The 25,023-nt window shown below is 35.1% G+C and overlaps 1 protein-coding gene across 3 annotated transcripts in view; it reads left to right on the top strand.

Moving 5' to 3' along the window:
- Far1 (fatty acyl-CoA reductase 1) overlaps positions 1-25,023 on the top strand; it is a 56,185-nt gene that overhangs the window by 3,378 nt on the left and 27,784 nt on the right. For all 3 annotated transcript variants that reach the window (XM_047516745.1, XM_047516744.1, XM_047516743.1), the window contains exon 2: positions 22,211-22,406. In XM_047516745.1, coding sequence (XP_047372701.1) covers positions 22,218-22,406 — 189 coding nt within the window. In that variant the 5' untranslated portion in view covers positions 22,211-22,217. The remainder of the gene's footprint in view (positions 1-22,210; positions 22,407-25,023) is intronic.

Raw genomic sequence — 25,023 nt, 5'->3', positions numbered from 1 at the left:
TTTCTTTTGACATTCATATCTGTCCTTGGTCCCAGACACTGTTTCTGTAGTTCCTCTCTTAGTGAGTTTGTCATGAGTTTCAGTTCAGTAAGGCAGTATAAAAGTGCTGAATTTACATTTAACTGATTGACCTAAATAGTTAAAAATTCATCATTGTTTTCTCAATTTGAAGGAGAAAGATAAATTTAAAAAAAAAATTAGTTTTTTTTTTTTTTTTTTAAACCAAGGAATTATTCCCAAGCAAACTAGAAGGATTTGCCCTAGATCATGCGGATTGATTAAATGAAGAGGGAGGAGTCCTATAAATCAGTCTAGTTTTTAATTTAATTTTATTTGGCCCATGGGGATTGTGGGAGAAAAGTTAATGTGATTCATATTTTATTTAGGCACTGTATTATATTCCTTAAATAAATAAAATATAATTCTCAATTCTCTCACGTGTATATCCTATTTTACAGATGAGAAGAATGAGGTTTAGAGAAGTTGATAATTCTCCAGAGGTTGGAGATTCAGACTTTGCTTTGTCTCCAAAACTCTTGCATATGAGACAAATAACAAGAAGGACTTATTTATGATAGTACTTACAATTGGGGGAAAAAAGCCACATAGCCTTAGGTATTTAACTGTTACCCTAGGAAATGGGACTTTTGCTCCAAGTGTTTGTGCCTTTTGACATTACCTCAAATGAGGGTGATATTAATGTGTCTTATAGGGTACATTATATTATGTTGTCTTGCTTTAAAGATGTATGTTTTCACATTCTAGTGTTTTTTTGGAATGAAGATTTATTTTACATTGCCTTTATTTTAAAATGTTTATGAAATGGTCTTAAAGTCAGATGAGTCTCAAAATTGAGTAAGTATTGTAGATGTCTGTAGTTTGCATTCTTAACCATCTTACCAATTTGTTTATTTTCTACCCAGTCTCCCCGCTTTACTTTTCCTATTACTTTCTTTTAAACTATGGTATAATATAAAATCGAAGTATGTAGTAAAATTGCATGACAAAGTAACTCATTCTCTTTAATATTGTGCTGTAGAAAGTGTTGTGATGTAGATATTTCATATTAGATGGTGAATCAGCAGATTTGCGTTTCAATTTTGGTTAGCAACTTGGCATATAACTCTTGGCAAGTCACTTCCCCTCTTTGGTCTTTAGTTTCCTCATCTGTTAGATGGAAGTGGGGGTGGGGAACTTTTAGACCAGTTGTGCTTGAACAAACATTGTGCCCTCTTTCTAATTAAAAATGTGGCTGTTTCAGGTATAGTACCTTTTTTGAAAACTATATTGCTTGCACTGTTTTTTTTCTTTTCTCGTCATCCCTCCAACTCCCTTTCAACTCCCTGTCTTCCCTCTCTGACTTTGTTTTTTTTTTTTGTTTTTTTTTTTTTTTGGTTTTGGGGATTGAACTCAGGTGTTTTATCACTGAGCCACATACATCCCCAGCCCTTTTTATTATTATTATTTTTTTTATTTTTGAGATAGGGTCTTGCTAAGTTCCTTAGGGCCTTACTAAGTTACTGAGGCTAGTCTTGAATGTGTGATCCTCCTATCTCAGCCTCTTGAGTCACTGGGATTACATGCATCTGACTCCTCCCTGACACTTTTCTTAACTTATTAGAGTGAAAAAAAATTTTTTTAGATGGACACAATACCTTTATTTTGCTTATTTATTTTTATGTGGTGCTGAGGATCGAATCCAGTGTCTCACACGTGCTAGGCAAGTGCTCCACCACTGAGCCACAACTCCAGCCGCTAGAGTGAAATATTTTTGCTATCCTACATTTACCAAGAGGATATCTTAGAAAGTAGGTACCCATTAAATCTTTAGTGAGTGAATGAATGGATGAATGTTAAGAGTTAATAAAAGATCATGTATGTTCAATAAAAAGGGCTTGAGAGACTGGGAGTGTATCTTAGTTGTAGAGCAAGTGCTGTGGATCCACTCTGGCTAGAATATTTATGGGTGTGCCCTTCAACTTTCAGATATGTCACTTTGAGAAAATGGTGCCTCTTTGTATGCATGTTAACCATTTGACAATTTTAAGATTATTTTAAAATATCTACTTAGATCATTCCTGCGTTCTGTGGAATTCTTAGAAATGTTGGAATCTCATGAGATATCCTTGTGTTTAGGGAGTTTGTACCATGATATCTTTATTCTGAGGTGTTCTAACGGCAGGTGAATTTTTTTTTGTTTTGGTACTGGGGTTTGAATGCAAGGGCACTTAACCACCCACCGAATCACATCCTCAGCCCTTTTTATTTTTTATTTTGATACAGCGGTTCACTAAGTTGCTCAGGGTCTTACTAAGTTGCTGAGGCTGGCTTTGTTCTTGAGATCCTCCTGCCTCAGCCTCCCTAGCCACTGGGATTACAGGTGTGTGCTACCACACCTGGCAAAATCTTGAAGTATATTCAGCAATTCTTAAAGTTTATGAACCTCTCTGAACATCTCCTCAAGGTCCTGTCCTGTCTCTTTTGAAAGGTATACATACACACTGAATTTTTCTTGTAATTTTAGGGACTTACTAAAACTCCTAGAGCCCATTTAAATATCCTTTCAGGATCTATAGATCCTGGTTTAATAATCCATTCTTTAATATGAGGGTAAAAAGCATACTGTTAAAATTCAACTGAATATTTTATGTGTTGTGATCACCTTTTACAAGTGAATTTTTTTTAACAGGAATGATAAAATCATGAAGTTTATCATGTAGTAGCCTAACTTCAAAAAATTAGATTAATTCTTAATTGGATTCTTGGGGAAAATAAGCTAGTTTAATAAATAAGTAGGAATGATTTTACAGAAGATTTTGGAATAGACGTGTGGTACTTTATATCATGGCAAATATCCATCCTGAATTAATTATAAGTAGAATATATGATATAAAAGTGAACAAATGACCAGGCATGGTGATGGATGCCTATAATCCCAGTTACTCAGGAGCTGAGGTAAGAGGCTTACAAGTTCCAGGCCCACCCTGTCTCAAGATAAAGTTGAAAAGGGCTGGGAATGGAGCTCACTAGTACCACTGGATTCAATCCCCAGTACTGAGAGGGAGAGAGAAGAGTAAATACATCATCACCCTCTACTCCCTGTCCCCAGAGAATAAAGGAAGAAAGTTTTTTGACTTACCTTAAGCATTTAAGATCTGTGGAGGAAAAGTTTTGTTAAAGTATTTTGAAGTTCACATCTGTGTTGAAATAACTCCTAGAAGTAATGCAGAGTTTTTGATTTACAAAGAATTGGTTCTTCATCCAGTCCTGAGACCATAAACATTCATCAGCCACTTAGTTTGAAAGAAAGTCTTAAATAAATACCTTGAAAATATGTGGTTTAAAAAACTTGATAAGAATCCTCAAGAAATAGGAACCAGGTGAATTAGCTGGTAATGGGACATTTGTAGAGCAATGCATAAGTGTTTGAAGATAGTAATATTAGGTGCAGTGTTTTAAAGTGATAACCTTTGTGACTTGTTGGAGTTAATAATTCCCTAAATATCTAATGTATGACTAGGAAACAATTAATGCATACTAGTAAAAAATACAGACTTCGAGAGCAAGAAGATGATTTAACAATCAATGATCTGGCTTCTCTTCAGTGCATTCAAGGAGTGACCAGAGAGGTGAATTGACTTACCCAAGGTCACTTGGTTATGATAATCCCAACGATGTAGTTATTCATTATTTTATCAGATTTCTGTAATGTCTTTTGTACTTATTTATTTTCATTGTCTTTTCATTCTGGATCTCAGTATCTCAGAGAAAAAAACGTCCTTAACACAAGGGTTTTTAAGCACTGTGAGTTTGATAAATTGACTTAAGAATTCTGAATTTTTATAGTCTAATGTTTGCAAGATATATTTTCACCCCATCTTTCATATAATGGATACAAGACTTATTAGGAAAAATCTTAATTCAATTAGTTCCACAGCTGAAAACACTGAAAACCCAGAGAGCCATCAGACACTTCCCTCATGGTTTTAATGATCCCTGACATTTAGTTGTATGCTGTGTCTATGAAAGTTGCAATGTTTTAAAGCTAAAATAAGAAAAGATTTTTCTAAGAGTGTTTGTTTTGGGACTTATTAAGATATTCCTTGTAGTGCTTCCTTCTCACTCAAAACTAGAGAATGGAGAGATCATTGACATCCAAGTTCAAAGAAGTCAACACTTCTTGCACTCCTGAGTTCTACCACATTTGGTTGGTGTGGCCAGGGAGAAGAAGCCTCATTAGTGACCTCATAGCCAGGTTGAGAACCCTTAAAACAGTGACTTTCAAGCTTTTCTAATCCCAGCCCTTTAGTTGGGTTGTATTTTAGTTGAGTAATTTCCACTTTTTAGTGGAATAAGAACAGTTAATCAAGGTACAAGTAATTTTGGGGGACATTTTCACCAGTTAGGGATATGGATGGTTCCTAATTGAATCACATAAAGTATACTTGTCTTAGAGTCTAGACCATTGAGAAATTTACTGATGCAATTGTACATTTCGTTCTTTGCAGGTTTAATAAAGTCAAACTCGTGGTTATTTTTAATTAAGGCACTGGGTTCAATCCTCAGCACCACATAAAAATAAATAAAGGTTAAAAAAGTAATCAATAAAATCTCAATAAAAAGCAAGAATAATGATAATTGAAAACCATGACCAAGTAAGAACAACTTAACTGATAGTATATCTCTTGAAAATCTTGGGATTACAGCTTTGAGTGTGAATATGTGGTAGACATTTTAGTCTTTCTTAGTTGCAGTAACTAGACTCATAGTTGATTACAAATTGAAGTCTTCGTTACATTCTAATAGTATGTTAATTTTTCCAATTCTTGATAACTGGCTTAATATTTTATTTATAAGTAGCCTTATGGGTCAAAAGAAGGTCATAGTTTCTAAATCATTTGTAGTCCATTGAGAGGTTTGACCCATTTTTAGAAAGTCATTACCTTAGAAGGCTGAGATGGTGATCATAAGCTCTTCATGAGTATTGTTTCCCCTCTATACTGGGACATTTGTGAAGGACAGAGTTTAGAGGTCAGTGGGTCTCTTTACCTGGGGATATTTTGTAATCCTTGATATGCTAATGTACTTTGCTAATCTGGTTGGGTATAAAGTATAGGATTTCCTAACCCCATTTACAACAGATACTGCCTTGGAGAACTGAAACCTGCTTTCATGTTCAGCCTTGAAAACACATTTCCAAGGCAGAGTAAGAAAATGGCATGTGAGAAATAGAAAATACAACATACATATGAAGAAGTGACTTCAGAGCAGTTTTCTGCTTCTGAGAGTTGCAAGTCATTTGCTATGATAATCAGACTGAGTGTGTGTGTGTGTGTGTGTGTGTGTGTGTGTGTAAGTGTAAGGGGGGCGTACTGGGTTTCCAACCCAGGGCCTCAGTCCCTCAGTCTGAGTCTTAACCGCTTCTGTAATCAGCAAAATACCCATTTCTACCACCTTGTTTTGAAAAGTATTAGTATACATAAATAGTATTTGGTTGCTTTTAATTAGATGTACACGATACATAATTAGTAAGTTACCAGAGTCAGTTTTTGGGTAAACCTTTATGTAGTCTGCCTGTAGTGTTCAGGGTAAACATGGTACATTTTCCTGTAACATCAGTTTTACTCAGTAATTTGAAATATTTTTGTATTAATCCTCAGGTATATTATAGACAAAGCACAACTTTTATGAATTTTTAAGCAAAATAGGATATTTCAGTTTCTTCCGCAGAATTGAAAAAATTTGAAAAGCCCTATCTTTGGTAAAATACTTAAAATATTAGTGTACCTTGTGTTTTATTTCTTTGAGTCTGGAAATTCTAGAACAAAAATATCTTGTCTTAATATGAAAACATTTTTATTAAGGTAAGGAGTGAATATAGAATAATAGTTATCTAAAAAAGAATCATGTGATAGCAAATACTTTTTCAAAACTTATCTTCTTCCTAGAATGCAATTAAATACATGTTTTTCCACACAGTGAAATGAGACACTTCCCCCTACCCCAGTCTTAATAACTAATTGCTAGAACTATTTACACTTTAAAAATTTTGGATATTTCTTCCTATTTATTGTTCCATATTGCCAAGCGACGTGTGAAGAACAGAGCCATTCTTTTACAGGCTTTACAGTAAGGAAATTTCCTAGTGGTGCAGGCCTTGAACTTAGAACCAAGAAAAATGATATTACTGACAATTTTTAAGTTTTCTGGTCAGATAATTTTAATACCATAGAATTTACATTTCCTCTCTGGAGTAGAACTTGACTTTAAGATGTCTTTGTATTTGATTTTTACATCACTTTTGTGTTGATTTTCCTTAATGTCTAAAAATTTTCGACATAATAAAATCCTAGAAGCATTTTAGTTCTTGTAAAAGTGCCATGATTATGTAGCAACAACACTATATAAAATACTTGGGTAATGGCTTAAGAACTAGTTGAACCTATTGCAGTTTCTTACTACCTAAAAGTACCTTAGACATTGGGGAAAATAGGACATAGAGTTAAATATTGCTATGTATCAATGCCTGTGTAGGCAAACAGAGTAACCATTATATTTAATTCAATGGGTGCTTACAACAGAGTTGGACACTAGCATCTTTTATTGAAAAAGGAAATGTTAACTAAGATGCTAGAGCTATTCTTTTGTTTGTGGAAAAATGCCTGATAAGCCTTAATTGTTGAAAAAGGACTCACTATTCCTATCAGCTTGACTACAGTAAATAGTTATCCAAAATGAGTTTACATTTTGGATTTTTATTTGTTGCACATAACTTACTTTTGGAGGAAGTTTTTGTTTATGTTGAGTCTTAAAACACTAAAGATTCCATTCATAATCTACATATGTTTAAAAGCATCACATTGTATATGATAAATATATATAATTTTATCTTTAAAAAAGGTTCTAGAGTAACCAAGATAGAGTAGAAAAAACACTGACTAGGCTATCTAGACCATTGGTTCTCACTATGCTTTCAGATAGGAGTTATAGAAAATCTTCTAGTATGTTCTTAACCTAGAGGCTTCTTTCATAGTACAACTAAAATAAATTGTGCTTTTAGCTAAAAGCATATCACCTTCAAGTGGTAACTTCTGATTAAATTTCACAGTTAATTGAACATGGGAAAATGAATTTATTATTCAATAAATGAGATTATTTGGTAGACAAAATATTTGAAAGTAGGTCCATAGGGTCATATTTTAAAAAAGTATTGATTGACTAAAAATATATGTTGAGGAATAACTGTTGTATCCTAATCCTGTTAAATATAAGTAACAGGACACCAGTGTTTGAACTGAAGTCCTGTACTAGGTCCTAACAGACAGGCTAAAAATCAAAATGGAGTCACTCATGTAAAACTTCCACATCACCAAACTGAAACTAAGCTGTTTGTGTGACTTTCTGAGAAATCAGAATTAAAGCAGTAGCAGCAAATTTTCCAAATAGGCTTGTTTCAATTGGTATGATAATAAAACTCCCTCTTCTTTAATTTGTAATACAATAAAAGGTGACCTGAAGTAACCTGATGTTAACCAATTGTTATTATTCTAGTCTGTTTACCTGTCCTCACTTAACAAGAAAAATAACTTTAAAATAACCAATCTTCTTTTCTGTTTTTGTTTATTTCTGCTTTCTTTAGCTTTTTTCTGTCCAACATCTGCTTAGCTCATTGGAATAATTATTCTGTTTTATGCAATAAAGTGTTGTTTCATTGTAGAATAGAAAATGAAACCAACTGATGTTGTTAAACTAAATTGTTGTAGTTTTATCCTTTGACATATTTGGCTACTGAGGAAAGGTTCCTGAGACTGCTGATTACTCTCAAGACCCCTTGAAGAAGCGGGGAGAGGTAATGCTGATAAGTCTCCTGTCTTCATGGAGCCATGAGGGTTGTAAGTCCCTCTTGGGCCATATTTTGTTCTTTTTTGCATTGAGTTCACAATCTTTTGGTTTTGGGGGTACTGGCATTAGTTTGCATTGTGGGAGAGCATATGACTATGGTGTATCAAAAGTTGGTTTGCCCTGTGGCATAGGAGTCACTGGGAAAAACTGCAGTCCCCCACTCCCCTGCCCTACCCTTGGGGCTAAGAATCTAACCCAGGGCCTCATACATACTAGGCAAGGGATTTACCACTAAGCTACATCCCCAGCCCCAAAGTTGTTGCTCTAAAGGTAGTTGATAGTGATGGCAGTCCTACAGGGGGTGTGAACACTGGTTCCCAGAATTCAAGGGCATTAGAGTTCTATCTTCCTTTCTATGTTTTTTGCACATACACTGAACTGCAACAAAACAAAACAAAAAATTGACTAACCCTAGTCTCAGACACAAAACCATATTTGTGGATATAGTTCTAGCATTTAAAAACTATTAGGGTGCTTGCATGTCCTGAGATGGGCTTTATTTTTCCTTGAATTGGAGCTGTTTTTACACCACCTGTATAGGCAACAGAATGTGATGGAAATTATATTGTGTGACTTCCTGGGCTAGGTCGGAAAAGGTTGGAGAGCTTCTACCTCGCTCACTAGAATTTTCTGGTCTTTAAGCCATTAGACAGCATTGTGTGCAGTCTGACTAGCCTGAGGTTACCATTCTTTATAAGGAAACCTAAACTACCTTATTGGGAGAGGTGAAAAGAGTTGGAACTATTCAACCAGAATTGCTTAGTGGAGCCCTTTGCAAATTCTTGATCTGCAGAAATTGTTAAAGAATTAAATGACTGTGTTGTTGTAAGACAGTTTTAGAATGATTATTATATAGTGATAACTAGAATATTACTTTTCTTGAAGCTGCTATCATATACTTTTGAGAAAGAACAGAAGGATACAGAGTGGGTATGGGTACATAGACTTCAATGATTTGTTCTGCAATCTGAGCATTTACCTTCTTTTGATCTTTCTTCTTTGGCATGTAAAACTTTTTTCCTGCCATTCTTTCCTATACCCATGTTGAAAAAGCCATTCAATCCATAAGTGTTACATTTTTGTGATTGCAGCTTTCTTCATATGTGTTGGAATGGATCCATGATATATTATGACATGAAAGCAAATGCATCATGTTTTAGAAGCCTTTTTCTTTATATCTTAATTGTAGTTACTATATTTGTCCTCTTAGTTTCCTAGGGCTGCCTTAACATTTGCATAAACTTGGCTCCTTAGGACAACAGAAATGTGTTGTCTCACAGATCTGAAGGCCATAGGTAGGAAATCAAGGTGTCAGCAGGGCCATGCTGCCCCTGAAACGTATAGGGAAACTGAACCTATAGGGACATTCTTCCTTGCCTCTTTGGCCTTCTTTGCTGGAAGTTTTTGTTCCCTGCAGCTCTAATCTTTGCCACTGTTGTCACATGCTAGTCTATTTGATTGTGTCTTCATATGTAAGGCCCTCTTTATAGATCATAGCAGTAAAATCTTAGACATTGTATTTTTAGACTGTATTGCCTTCCCATTGATGTTTTTCTAATTTATACTTTTTTTTTTTTCTGAATGTGGAATACTGGAAATCATAGTTAAAAAAAGAATTGGCAGTTTGGCTTCTTGATTTTTTTCATTTTATTGGAACATAGTCATGTGCATGTATTTATTGTCTGTGGCTACTGTCTTATTAGTCTATTTTAATTTACCACAATGAAATATCTGAGACTGGGTCACTTTATTAAAAAAACAAAACAAAACAAAATTTATTTAGCTTTACAGGTCTGAAGGGGTTGCATCTGGTGATAGCCTCCTTGTTGACAGAGTCCTAAGGCAGTGCAGGACATCACATGGCAAAGATACACTGTGTGTGTGTTTGTATCCGCATCCTCTCTTTCCTTACAAAGCCAATATTCAGTCGTGGGAGTTCTACCCTTAGGCTCTTATCCTTATCACCTTCCAAAGCCCTTCCTCTAAACACCTTAGTGGGATTAAGTTTCCACCCTCTTAATAACTCATAATGAGAATTAAACCCCAGCAGGAATTTTGGTGGGGACAAACCATTTTCAAACTAGTAGCAGCTGCTTTTGGGCTATAGGAGCTGAGTGGAAAAGTTGCTACTGAGCAATGACCCACAAAACTGAAAATATGCACTATTTGGCCCTTTACAGAAACTTTTGCCAACTCCTGGTTAATAATATTTTATAGTTATTTCTCCCTTTTATTTTATCCACATTTTATTTCTACATTTTATATATTAGATTTTTAAATTTTATGTAAGGCATCAATCTAAGGAGGTATTAAATTATAATTTAGATTTGAATTTCCTTCAGTACTTCTACCAATTGGTCTTCCAGCTGAGAAGTATAGGAGAATGAGATAAACAGAATTGAGTTAATGACAACATAGCTTAGCATGTGGCTTTTTTAAACACAGGAATTGCACCTAATTGGAGTTAAAAATAAAAGATGAATGAAATATTTTCTTCTTTGTCCATTTGCTTACTCCACTGGTAGGCCTTGACTTTGAACTTGTTCATACTTAAGGCCCAGAGGATTCAGTCTTAACTGAAAACTAAATAGGTTCTACTTTCAGGTATAGCTGTAGATGGTGGAAATTTATAGAAAGTTGTATTGAATGATCATATGTTCATTTTGAGACTTTTAGATTCAGTGCTTAGTTTCCCTAAAGTAATTTATAACAGGTAAAACAAAACAGTTCTTACAAATATGGTTTGTCAGTTACTAAGTATGCACAATAAATAACAGTGCAGAAAGATGCATATAGGTAGAGTCAATGTAGACTTTACTGTGTAACAGGAACTTAGAGGCTGCTATTGCTAAAAACATTGACCTCTCACTTGGAGCTACAAATGTAGAAGACTTGACATCTCTGCCTCCATTTTATGTTTGTCTCCTTTACTCTGAATCAGTCACCTTGGATTCTAGGAGCAACAGGTCTGATTGATAAACATCTTGCGATGAGTTGGAACTATCCCCCCAGATAAATAACTTTCTTAGCATTGCCATAAAGTTTAACCAATCCCAAGATAATGTTCAGTCAGACCACAGTTTAAGCAATACTGCTTGATATGCATATTGTTGGCTCCCCTTGACTATATAATCTGGGAGCTCATGTAAGAACTTCTGAAGGCACTGGACTCTGGTGCCTTTGTCTTCCCAGTGTGGCTGAATTGATTAAAGTTCCTTTCCTGCTTTTCACCATTACTTTTCCATTTGGCTCTTGAGGTGAGTAGTTGGATCTGATTTGCTGTGACTGCCAGAGTTGGGCCTCTAACCTAGGACTCTGGTAAAAACTATGGTAGTATTTTTGATAGTTCTGTGTACTTTACTCCTTTGTGAACATGGTAAACATTGTGGAGAAGGTGAATCTTTCAGGAAATAGTAGAGAGTTATATCTCAACATTATCCTGAAGTGGGAGAGGCGAATCTTTCAGGAAATAGTAGAGTTATATCTAATTCTGAGATCAACATTATCCTGAAGGGGTTTTTTTTTTTTTTTTTTTTTTTTTTTTTTTTTTTTTCCTCACATCCCATTCAGGAAACTAAGCCTGTTCATCCATAGTTTCATATATAAGTAATTACCTGATTATTAATCTAAAATATTTTTCAATCTAATAAAGAAATGGAACAAATTTAGTAGTGACAATTAGCAGAAGAAAGATAATAGTCTTATTGTCACTTAAATAGATTTGTTGAGCCAGGTGCCATGGCATATGTCTGTAATCCCAGTGACTTGGGAGGCTGAGACAGGAGATGCAAGTTCAAGACCCGTCTCAGCAACTTAGTGACACCCTAAGCAACTTGGTGGAACCCTGTCTTAGTTCTCAAAATAAAAAGTCTGGGAATGTAGCTCAGTGATAAAGCAACCCTGAGTTCAATCCCTAGTACCCCCCCCCAAAAAAAAAAAAAAAGATTTGTTTATTTTTTAAAATAAATGTGAATTTGTAATTGTTTTAAGACAAAAGATGGGTAGAGAGTGGCTAATTTGAGGAGGATATTTGTACTTTCAAAAATTGTTTTTGGGACTTTCTGATATCTGATTTTTCTATTTTATAAAAATAATGATTTTTAAAAATAGATAATACATGGACATAATGTGTGAAAGGATATGTAGTGAAAAGTAAATGTCCCTCATCTCTGTTTTGCAGGTACCCAGTTTTTCATAAAAGGGGTACAGCATATAGTGCATTGCATCTTGGTTTTTAAAATTTATCTTGAGTGTTATTTTGTATCAATATTTGTTATGCCAGTTCACTCTTTTTAAATATAGAGTGTACCATTATAGGAATATGCCAATTTGTTTACTTGTTTCTCTATTATTGGACATTTAGGTTTTCAATCTTTTGCAGTCATTGCTGCAACGAATACATCATTTTACATACATAAGAATAGCTGCAAAATAAATTTTTAGAAATAGCATTTCAGGGTCAAAGATAATGGGCATTTAAATTTTGGTAGATATTGCTTAACTGCCATCTTCTTCATGAAGATTGAGTGTCTACTTTCTTTGTACACTTTTTTAAAATCATTTTTTAGTCTTCACAAGTCTGATAATTGAAAAATGGACCTTTTTTTATTTACATTTTCTTGAGTAAGTTTGAGCATCTTTTAAAAATGTTTCAGGAACCATTTGTTTTTTTATGTTTACTTTCTATTTATGTCTTCTTCTTACCTAATTGATTGCTAGTCTTATTAAAGTGTAGATGCTCTTTGTTACAGAAATTGGCCCTTTGTCTTTGATATGATGTGTTTCCTTTACAGGCCAATTATAGCCTTTTAAAACATCATGTTTTGGGTCAGAGACCATGGGTACATAATGTAAAGGGATGTGTGTGTACATGTGGAGTATGAATGAGAGATAAAGGGAATAGTCTTGATATTTTCTCTGTTCTTTTTATTTGTCTTAAGTAAAACATTATTAAATAGCCTTAGTGTTCAGGAACACTAGGCATTAGTGGTGTGCTAGCGCTGGGAGTGAGTATACTTAAGCAAGGTTCCAGCATTACTTAAGAGCTTTGAGAAGTGGAGGATCTCAGACCCACCGCAGACCTGTGGAATTAGAATCTGCATTTTAAACAAAATCTCCAGGTCATTTTGTCTGCACATTAATGCTTGTGAGGTACTTAGTAGAGGGGCTTACCTACTCTAAAAGACCTCCTAAGGAGAGTATACAAATTACCATTTCTAGGGAGTTGTGGGGTGAGTAAGTGTCTCATGCACTTGGTACTAGATTGAACTGGTAATTTTGTAGGTATGGGATTTTGTGTTTGAAAGATCTGGAATAGGGTCTTTTAGATGTGGCTTTATATATCTGCCCCTGGCCCCCAGAGACTCAGGTCCATCTCATAATACAAAAGGCATTCTGTCAGTCTCCAAGAATATACAAAGTCTCCTCTGTGACTCAAGGCAATTCTTAGCTATGAGTGCCTGTGAAAAATCAAAAACAAGTTACAGTGCTTCCAACATACAGTGGCATAGAATAAACAACATTCCCATCCCAAAAGGGAGGGATGGGGGCATAGAATGAGGGATGGAACCAAAGCAAGACATAAACCCAGCAGAGCAAATTCAAATTCTGTAACTCTATGTCTGGTGGCATCTGGGGGCATGTGGTGGCAAGTTGTGGGCACCAAAGAACTGGAGCAGCCTCACCCCTGTGGTCCTGCTGGTTGTAGCCCACACGTCCTCTCAGACTGACTCTGCTCATTGCCTACGGCTTTCCTTGGTAGACATTCCATATTCCTGGCATCTCCAACTTCTTGGGGTCTCCATTGCACTTTTGGCTTTACTCTCACAGTTTCATGTATTGCCCTCCCAGGGAGTACCTGCAGGGATTCTAATCTTGACACATTGCTTGGCCTTGCAGTCCTTTGTTTGAAGTCTTGGTAGAAGCCTTTATCCATGACCCTGTAATTCTTGGCATTCTTCATGCCTGCAGAACCAGCACCACATGGACCAAGGACCACATAGGCATGCCAGGGGTTACTGCTAGCAAAAGCAGTACCTGGGCCTGCTTTGACTGTGACTACAGAAGTCTCAGAGTGCCTGGACACCTGAGCATGGCAAAAAAAATCCTGGGTAAACACTTCATAAGTTGGCCCTGTGCAGGCGTGCTGTCCTCAAAGCAAAATCTTTCAAATGAGTTTACATTTTTACACTCTTGAAACTGTGATGGATGTGGTCTTGCTGATTCCTGAGATGCCCTCAAGGCATCTTTCCTATTGCTTTGGTATGAAGTTCTTGGTTTCTTTTTAGTGGTGCTAATCTCTTCAACAACCACACCTTTGGCCCCAATTTTGCCTGTGCTTTTCTGGTCAAACTGCAAACTTTTCGGAATTTTCTGATCATCTTGCTCTAATTCTCAGGGTAAACCTGACTAAAAGTTGCCAGAAACACCCATGCCATCACCCAAATGCTATACTACCTTGAAATTTCCTCCACCAGATTAATTAATTCAATACCTTTAAATTTAGCATCACACACAGTCTCACGATGTGGACAGAATGTAGAGAGTGGCCTCTAGTTCAATTCCCAGTAGCATCTTCATCCCATTTGAAACCTCATGAACACAACAATCTTTACTGTCTACCTCACTATCAGCGTTGTGGCCCTCCAAGATCACACCAAAATCATCCATTAAGCTCTACTTAAACCATATACTGCATTTCCAAACTCCTCTCACAAACCAGTTGCAAAGGCTTCTGAACCACATGGTTAGGTTAGTCACAGCAATAACCACACTTCTTGGTACCAGTTTTCTGTTGTATTTACTTTTTGTTGCTGTGGCAAATACCTGAGAGAAACAACTCAGAGCAGGAAAGATTTACTTTGGCTCATCATTTCAGAGGCCTTAGTCCATCAAAACTGGCTCCATTGATTTAGGCCTGAGGTGAGACAGAACATCATGGCAAAAGGTATAGTAGAGGAAAACTCTTTAGCTTATGGCAGCCAGAAAGGGGAGAGAGAAGGAAAGAAAGAAAAAGGGAGAAAGAGGGAAGAAGTGGGGGACAAGAAGAACCCAGGTGTGCCCCTAATGACTACTTCCTTCAACTCAGCCCTACCTCCAAAAATTTCTACCACCTTCTTAGTAGTCCATTCAGTGGATTAATCCACTGATGAGATCATAACCCTTATAATCCAATCACTTTCCCAAAGTTCCACATCTGAACCTTGCTGCATTGGGGATCAAACCTTCAACACATGAATCTTGGGGAGGGTATACTTCATATCCAAACCATAACAAAGAAATTTTCCCTGGGTGATTCATGTTAGGATAACAGAATAAGCTGCAGCTCTTTAGGCAGGTGAATGCCTCAGAAGTTTATCTATCATATATCAGATTTCAGATTTAAGGGTGCAGACTATCTGATAGATCCCACATTGCTTATGAAATCAGGCCTTGTAAAGCTCATCTTTTCTCCTTAGCACAGTTCCTGGATGGGGCCTACCTTTCAGGTGGAAGTTCCCCAAACTGAACAGGTATTAGGTTTGCAGTTTGCAAAGAATGTTTTGAATACTTCATTTTATTGGAATATGTTTCTTCCATTTTACTCTGAAGATGGACCAGTGTTTCTTTTAAATGTGGTCATCTGGCAGCCTACCTTGAACTCAACTGTGATTCTTAAATTGGAGATTGCTGCTTGTAGTATTTATAAATGAAGACAAAATCTAGGAAAGAGCATTCAAAACACAACACCTTTTCATTATATAGGAAAAATCACCTTAAAAATAAACTTCTTTGAATTCTAGTGCAGAGAAGTTCCCAAGTACAGCTTAATCATTGAATATTATAAAGCAAAATCAATCAGGTAATCATATTCATTTCAAGGAATAGAAAACATTAGATTCCCAGAAAACCCATTTTGTGTCCCTTCCCTTCCCCTCAAGATAACCACTGTCTTGACTGCTGACACCTAGATCAGTTTTGTATCTATTTGAATTTTATATAATTGGAGTCACATAAGATTTATTTTTGCATCTGATTTCTTTGGCTAATATTTGAGGATTCTATATAGAATTTATGGAATATCATTTACACATTTTACTGTTGGTGGCTATTTGAGGTATTTTTTCACTTCTGAGATGTTAACTTCTTTGAACCTTATTGTTCATGACTTTCAGTACCCTTGTTTATTTGTTTTTTGGTTGAGTATTCCTGAGAAGAAATTACAGGATTGTACAGAGTATGCATATGTTCTTGGTGAATATCATTAGTTTTCCAAAGTGATTGTACCCTTTTCTAGTACTAGTAGTGTTATATGATGTCTCTAGTTGTTCTGTATTATCATCTGCAAGTTTTAGAATAGCCAGGGCAAAGGGATTACCTGTGTAGATTGTTTGTCCTAAAGCTGTCATGAGACAGCCTTGATTTTCTAACTTATGAATATCTGAAGGCTTATTAACTCTTATTTCAGATATTATGTAGGTATGGCTTATAGATTGATTTGTGAGGCCTTCATTTGTGTGGTATAAGCTTGCCTTTGCTAAAATCATTGATTTTTTTTCCCCTCAAATTAAAAAGTGAGTATATGTGCATGTGAATATTATAGTATCTAGTTCAGAGAGGGAATAACTTTTGGTACTACTTCAGTAATTTTTTTCCCTAGTCTAAAAATTTACATTCATAAATAAGTTATCCTTTTTAGAAAAATAAACCATTAAAAATGTTTAGACTATTCTGAAACATTATTGATCAGATTGATTTTTGAAGGACCATACTGAGAATCTCTGCCATGGACATAACAGGAAAATTAATAAGGAAATGTAATTGTGTGCCTACCCTTTAATTTGCTACATTTAATTGACACATAAATGGTATGAGGTAGAGGACAAGTGAATGGTTCTATTATCTCTATCTTAGAGATGAAGAAGCTATAAAATGAAACCGATAAGTAAGCTTAACCCCAAGATATAAATGGGTAAGCCTGGCTTCCACCCCTGGCTTGCTAGACTAAGAACCTCAGGGCTTGGCACTTGGGTGTTAGAAAGCCTTTGCTTGAACTAAGGATCTACCTTGCTTAATACGAAGTGATTTATAAGCAAAGTCTGATGTTTCACTTAGTACTGAAATGGTATTTATTTCCTAGTAGCTCAAAATTCAGTGATTGCATTGACAGGATTACATTGATATAAATATTTGTAGAAATGTGTTTGAATTTATTGCTCTTAAGCAAGGCTACAGAGCTTCTTGGTCTTTTACCTTATTACAACCATTGCCCTGGGGTTTTTGTTTCTAATGTTCCTGTGGAGAGTAGTATCTGCCCAATGCCACATTATTCCATGTTGTATGGGATAGCAGTTTTCAGGCTGTACCTAGCCCTGAGTTACTCCATTGTATTAACTAGCATTTTGCCATGAGTTGCTCCATTTTGAGTATGTGTCAAGGTAGAATAACTCTATACTTGTTTGTGTAAGTAAATAACCAGCATTTGCCCAGTACAACCATAAGACACAAACTGATGAATAATTTATTGATTCCAAGAAAAAATTAGTACTTGTAAACTTATCAAATTAAATTAGAAGAACATGGACACTTACACATATCAAATCAATAGAAATACCAGGCACATGAAATTATGAATCACACTAGATATAATCCCCTAAGACTCATAAAAGTAGAGGTTCATTGAACTGTGGCATGATAGCACACTGACTCCTCTCCTAGTCACTTGTCATGAGCCTTACCTAGGAGGATCACCACAACAAAGATTCTTTTCCTGTTCCTGGATTTTAACTCGGCACTGTTTCTCCTGCCCTTACCTTGACAGCTCTGGGTACTGGGTTGTTAAATCCTTATCTAGTCACCTGCAATGACTCTTGCATTGTATCTGCTTTCTGCCTTTACACTTGGAATGGTCCTTTCCCCTCCTTTCTGTCATGTAACCTGTATATATCATAGTGTGAAGTGTGATGTGTGACTTGAGTGTTATAGATGTTAATAATTAAGATTGGAATAGAATAAAAGAACTTTCCGTAAAATGAAACCATGTGTACTCAATGAATTAAAGCTGATGAATTTTCTAAAATAAATTCTAACGTGGAAAGACACAAACATATTCAGTGTATGTTAATGGTATAGCTCACTCACATCAGTTGCAATGAATGATTCTGTCAAGGAAGGTCTTACAGTGGGTTAGGATTGGAAGTAAATCCCCTTATCTTTGATATGTGCTCATTTCTTAACCTGAGATTGATGTCTTCTTTTTTTTTTTTCAAATTGATGGTGGTTATAATTAAGTCCACCTAAGTGATTATGAGTCAAGTTCTAAGTCTGACAGTAGACTTCTCTCTTTTCTTCCTCTGGTTGTCTGCCTTTGGAAATGGTCCTCAGGGAAACCTGGTCTAGTTGCCTTTGAATTATATCTGTTCAAGAGTCTGCCTAAATCAGTTAATATTGCACTGGCATTCTTTAAGGATTCCTCAACTAGAATTCACCTTATTTCATGTTAAAAATTTCTGTGGAGCGAATTCTTTAGTATTATATGCTTTTAGTTAAAGCTGGAAGGCCTCATGAAGAAGGCTGGGTTTCCTCCTGTAGTGAATCATACAACTTTAGAAATGGGTACAGCCTTTAGAATCATCTCTTCCAGTCCCTACATTTCCTTTGAACTTCTTTGCTAGAATGGTGCATTCAAGTCCTTATCTGTAGGTTGATGCCTTCATCTTACTTTTATGCTTTCTGTAAATGTGGGGTTTAGTTGGCAGATACCGGTTTAAGTTTGACTCTGCATACAGACGTGTTCAGTAATGTTAGGCAAGAAAAGTTATTGGAGGTTTGTGGAAAATAGTTCTGAAGGCATGAAAGGTAACAGTTTGTGCTTAATATGTTGTTTGCCTTTCTTCGCTTTATTGTATATTTTTCTCATCATTAATGAGCCTTATGTAATACTTTGTTCTTATTTTACCTTGTTGTTTCATGGAATTGCTTCTCATTTCTTCTTTCCTTGTTCCCCACTTCCCATATGTTGTGTCACACCATTTTTCCCAGGTTGGACTTGAATTCATGATCCTACAGCCTCAAATCCCTGAGTAGCTGGGACTATAGCACAGTGTGCCACTGTGTCCAACTTAAAGCTTAGAGAATTAGATATAACTGATTCTGTTCTCAGGATACTAACATTTATTTAGTACGTAGCTGTCATTAATACTTATCAGATTGTTCTGGTATATTGATGCAGAATTCTACGTATTTCCCACATAAGTTTATTATACTTTATAGTTCTAGTTAGGCTTCAGTCATTGAAATCTTGAAATAGTCTCAGACCTGAAGCAGCTTACAACTAGGATAACCAAGTAATTTATTATGCAAACTGTGACACTTTTGAGAAAGGGAACTCTATATAAAATTAAGCTGGGGTAGCATATATAATAGCATATATGTCGTGTTTTAGGCAGGCCAGGAATATGTTGACCCTCTTTTTATTTTTTTAAGTAAATTTTTATTGAAATACAACCTACATTAAGAAATGGACAATTTGTTGACTATTTTAAAGTGAGCCATCTGGATCAAGAGATAGAACATTACCAGTATCCCAGAAGCCTTCACATTTCCTTCAGTTTACTACCTTTTCCACCCTGCTAGGTAACTGTCATTTGACTTCTAACCATAGATGAGTTTTACCTATTTTTGAACTTTATGTAAATGATATTATGTAGTACATACTGTTTATACCTGACCTCATTGATCCAGTGTTCTTTTTGTGAGATCCATCCATGTTGTTTGTAGCAATAGTTCCTTCCTTTTTGTTGTTTTAAAATATTCCATCATGTGAACGTACCATAGTTCGTATACTGAACTGTTGACAAACACTTGGGTTGCTTTAATTTTGGGTCAATAAGAAAAATGTTGCTATAACCGTATTTGTTAGTCTTCTGGTATGTGTGTATATATTTATATATATGTATGTATGTACTCAGCTGGGTGGGTATAGAATTAAAAGTGGAATTACTAGATCAAATGATAAGGGAATATTCAGTTCCAATAGTTCAATACCACTGTTCCTAAGGAATGTACTTGTCTGTGCTTCCTCTAGCAGTAAATGAGACTTTCAGTTACTTTTGAGCCCTCATGGTCTAATCACCTCCTAAAGGACCCACTTGTGAATGCTATGACAAGGCCAAGAATTTTGAAGGAGGCATATTAATGCCTAGCACCATTAAAGGGAACAAATCAGTAGTACAGTCACAGTGTTGTGCATCCACCACTCCATTAGTTTGAAAACGTTTCTATGATTGTAAAACTAAGCTCCTTAAGCAGCTTCTCTCCACTCCCTACTGTACTACTTACTCCCAGCCCCCTGGCTGCCATCAGTCTGCATTCTGTCTTTGTGGATTTATCGATTCTGAATATTTCATATAAATGGAATCAAGCAGTATATGACCATTTGTGTCTGACTTCTACCCTTGATATGTTTTTGAAGCTCATCCATGTTGTATGTGTCAGTAATTATTTTTTAGAGCTGAATAATGGATTTGTGTGTGTGTGTGTATGTGTGTGTGTATGTGACAGATTGTATATTCATTTGCTGATTGACATGCAGAGCGTTTGTGCTATTTGACTTTTAGGAATGGTACTGCTATAACTTGTGTCAACTTGTTTGAGTACTTGTTTTTGATTCTTTTGGGTATGTATCTAGGAGTGGAATTGGTGGGTCATATAGTTTTATGTTTTAACTTTTTAAAGAAATGCCAAACTGTTTTCTATAGCAGCTGAACTATTTTATGTTCCCACTAGCAGCATATGAAGGATCTAATTTCTCTGATCTTTGTCAACACTTAGCATTTCCTATAATATTGGTATTTTTGATGGTAAGTGGCATAGTTTGGAATTTTTCTTACTTTGTTGTCTGTTGGTACATGTGTACATGTAAATAAGTGTGTGTGTGTGTGTATGTGTGTGTGGGTGTGTCTAGAAATAGATTTTTACCCCCAAACAAAACTTGTATCTGGTGACCTTGTTAAATTCACTGGGTAATTCTAATAGTTTATTTATTGGATTTTCTACCTCTATATGAATTGCTGATTTTCATTGCTTTCATAGTCTTTGTTTCTTTTTCATGGTAGTTATTATTTTATGTATTCTTATAAATGGGTTAGAGGATATTTATAAGAATTTAAATTCTCTTTAAATTTTTCATTATTTTAGTTTCCTTTTTAGTTTTCTATTGATTTTTATTTTGGTTGTTTTGTATGTATTTTTAAAGTACCTAATGATCTTTGGTATACTCATTTATGAAGGACTATGGTGTTTGGTTTTGGTAACTGATATTGGCTTCCTGGGTTTTTATTTATTTTTTAAAATATTTTAATAGTTGATGAACCTTTATTTATTTATTGATACGCAGTGCTGAGAATGGAACCCCGTGCCTCACACATGATAGGCAAGCATTCTACCACTGAGCTACAACCCCATCCCTAACTTTTTTTTTAATAATAAAAAAATGAGGATGTATAGTACATATATCCACACTCTAGTTTAAAGAAGACATAAATATAATCAAAGCTGCTTCTCTGAATTGTTTCATACTCCTCAGGCATATCCTATATGTGTGTGTTTCTAAACAGTACGGAGCATTGTTTTCAATATGTTTTAGCTTTATGTATGAAACCTTCACCTTGTTTTTGTCTTTACTCATCTTGGTTCTTTTGTTTATTCATTATCTTAGTGTTATCTTTTTTCTACTGTTTCAGTGGAATTTGGGTAGAAAGGATAAGTTAGCCAATGTTTTTCTTACTATGACTTTTTTAAAAAGGGAAATTTAAGTGCCATTTTAGCTCTCCTGTCACTAAGAGACGTAGGAGGAAGGACTTGGTATTACGTCTTCTTGTTTCAAGTGGTGATAGGTAGATCTAGCAGTGTCATACAAGTTGGGCAGTTGAGTCTTATTGCTGACCTTTGGTGTTACAAATTCCTTGGGGAACAGAGAAACACCATTCAGTTATATTTAAAATTTAACAGAGAATATATAGAGATTTGGGTTTTGATTGCTAGAAGGAATCTTTAGAGATCATCTAGTACCAACTGTACTAAAGAAATTTAGGCCCAAAACAGGTGAATGAATTATCTGAGATCATTCAGGACATGGTTAGAACATGCTGTGGTCTGTTCTTCTTTTCACCTGACTACAGTTAACCAGAGGTTAGAGTAGTCCTCTCTTATAAATGTTCAGTTTTGATTTTTGCTTGTTTTTAAAAATATTTATGTGAATACTAAGAGATTTTCTACTAAGAATGAACATATATCCTTGAACTAATGCTTCCTTGTTATGTTTTCTTAGGGTCAAAATGGTTTCAATCCCAGAATACTATGAAGGCAAGAATGTCCTCCTCACGGGAGCTACTGGTTTCCTAGGAAAGGTGCTTCTGGAAAAGTTGCTAAGGTCTTGTCCTAAGGTCAATTCAGTATACGTTTTGGTGAGGCAGAAAGCTGGACAGACACCCCAAGAACGAGTGGAGGAAGTCCTTAGTGGCAAGGTAAGTGTGGAGAATGATCATGTGGAGGGGAGAAAAAGTGTGGTAGTGTCACTAGCTTAGTATATGTCCCCAGTATCCTGAAAAAAATTAGTAGAAGAAAAAATGCATTAATTTCCTATAGATAGCAATAAATCGCTTATGACTTATGAATCAGTATGGGAAAAAGCTTTCACCTGTGATGGGCAGAATTTTTTAACAAGTTTCAAATTACCTTTATAATAGATAGTTAAAGTATGACTTTAGAACTTTTGAAGCAGTTTATTTGTAATTGCTAAATACTTTAAGTAGTCTTCAGATAATAATAATTAGGTAAGTTTGAACTACCTACTATGCTATGAGACACTGTGCTTTGGTAATATTTAAAATTTATAACTACCAGAATTGCTTCTTAAAACAGTATTAGAAAGTGGAGAAGTCAGATACTCCCATGGAAAGATGACAGAGTCATCATATAGAATATGACAGACATTTTTAACCTTTAGAATACTATTGCTAAGAAAAACTGAAATGAACTAGAGTAAAATTATTTCAGAATCATAAACTTGTGAATTGTCTCAATGAAGGAAGTTTATCTGACATTAATAATGAGCTTAAATTGAAAAGTTCTAAGCCCAGTTTTGGTAAGGAACCTCACTATAGGCATATTACAAAATGCAGTTGCCATTTAAAAATGCATTTATTTTGGAACAAGAACAACCCTCATCTGAATACCTAAAGTTTTATAGTCCTGTTTAATAAAAGAAACAAACAAAAAACAAAAACAAAAACCCCACCAAACTGCAGTAAACCCCTCCATAGCTACCAGTCAGACTTTTCACTTTGAATGAACCTCATAAATCTGTAAGATGTTTTGTTGGATTGAAACTAATTATCCTATCTCATTATTATTTCTTTGACACTATGCAGTAGGTACTACTCCTCATTATGTTGCTTTTTACTTTTTTAAAACTCTGAGATATAAGATTTCTTCTTAAAAATTATTTTTATACTTTTTAATTATTTAAATTAGTATACATTGGTCTCCCTTAGCCATTTTTGCTCTTTTTGATTCTTTGCTGAACCCTTTTGGGAATCCATTACTTCCTTAAAACCTATGAGAAAAAGGAGTCATTGAAGGCTTTATAAGACTACCAGACTCCTCCTGGAGTTTATATTCCTTATCCCTCAAATCTAGTCATTGGTCAAATTCAGTTTGTGTTATCTCCTAAATCCCTCTAAAATATATCAATTTGTTCATCCTATTCTGGAACACTGTTCTTCTACTTTATATGCTCAGGACCTTCCCTCTCTCTCACTCCTCCCTCTCTTCCCCAGCACACATTTCGGCATTACATTTATCCTTCAGGTTCAGCTTACATGTCTCCTGAAAGTTGTACGTGGTCTTAAACTGGATTAGTAATTTCTCCTATGCAGTCTCATAACACTGTTTTGTTACTCCTGTTTTACTACTTATAAAAGAATATTTTAATTGTCCATTTACCTGTCTAGATTTTACTATTAGACTCTAAAAGTTTTTGAGGGAATAGTCTTGCTTTCTTGTTTTCTTAGTATACAGAAGGTACCTGGCCCATGTGAAATACTTAGTAAATATTTTTTTTAATTCTAAGAGTACGTTAATATTTGAGAAACTGGGAGTGGTAAAGGGGAAGACTGTTAAATCTAAAATTGTTTATTTAGAAAGGTGAAAGTGATCACATATGTTATAAAGACTTTCTTCCCAGGTTAGGAATCTTTCTTAAACCTGAAGCAAAGACTGTAAATGCAGTGGCAAGTCATAATGTGGTAGAGCAATGATCTGGACAGTAGCGTCATTGTCACTCTTATCAAGCCTAGGATAAAAAATTCAAACTTGACTCATAAATAAATGTGCCTTTCCTTACCCTGTAATTATCTTTTGGTCTAATAGGTTATCTAGCAAAAATTATTTCTTTGGTTTTATTTAAGAATTGAATTTCCAGTTTGAATCACATATATGTGTGATAATATATATATGTGCATGTGTGTGCGATGTCATATATATATATATATATACATATATATATATATATATATATATACATATATATATATATATATATATATATATATATATATATATAAATCTTTCCAAATTTGCCCAGTTTCTGGTATACATATTTGCTTCCCAAAAGGTTTTGCCCCTTTAACTTGTTTACTTCTTTTTTTCTATTAAATAATTTGTTCTCAGATTGTAAGGTAGAATGTGAATCATGGTGTTTTACTCTTCTGAAGAGAATAAAACCCAAATAAAATAAAGTGATAAATTAAGGTCTGAATTTTAGAAAATGGATAATTTTAAAACATTGTCCTTATATCTGTATTGCTTAAGTCTATTCTGAGGAATAATGTAATACAATTAGCCAAAGTACAAACAGTTCATAGTCAACTCTGTAAATTATCAGCACTATGTCCTTGGCAAACTGCTTGACTTCCTTGAGTCTCAGATTTCATATCATTAAAATGTGGGTAATATGTGGGCCTCATAGAGTGTTTTCTAAAACAATAGCAAATTTAGGAATTGTTTATTTTTAAAATATTTAAAATAGTTTAAAATGCTGTTGGTGGGGAAAAGGATTTATAATGGGTCTTAGAAAGTGAT

Source organism: Sciurus carolinensis, chromosome 11 (genome assembly GCF_902686445.1).
Source record: "Sciurus carolinensis chromosome 11, mSciCar1.2, whole genome shotgun sequence".
Taxonomy (NCBI): domain Eukaryota; kingdom Metazoa; phylum Chordata; class Mammalia; order Rodentia; family Sciuridae; genus Sciurus; species Sciurus carolinensis.
This window is presented reverse-complemented; position numbering and strand designations above follow the sequence as displayed.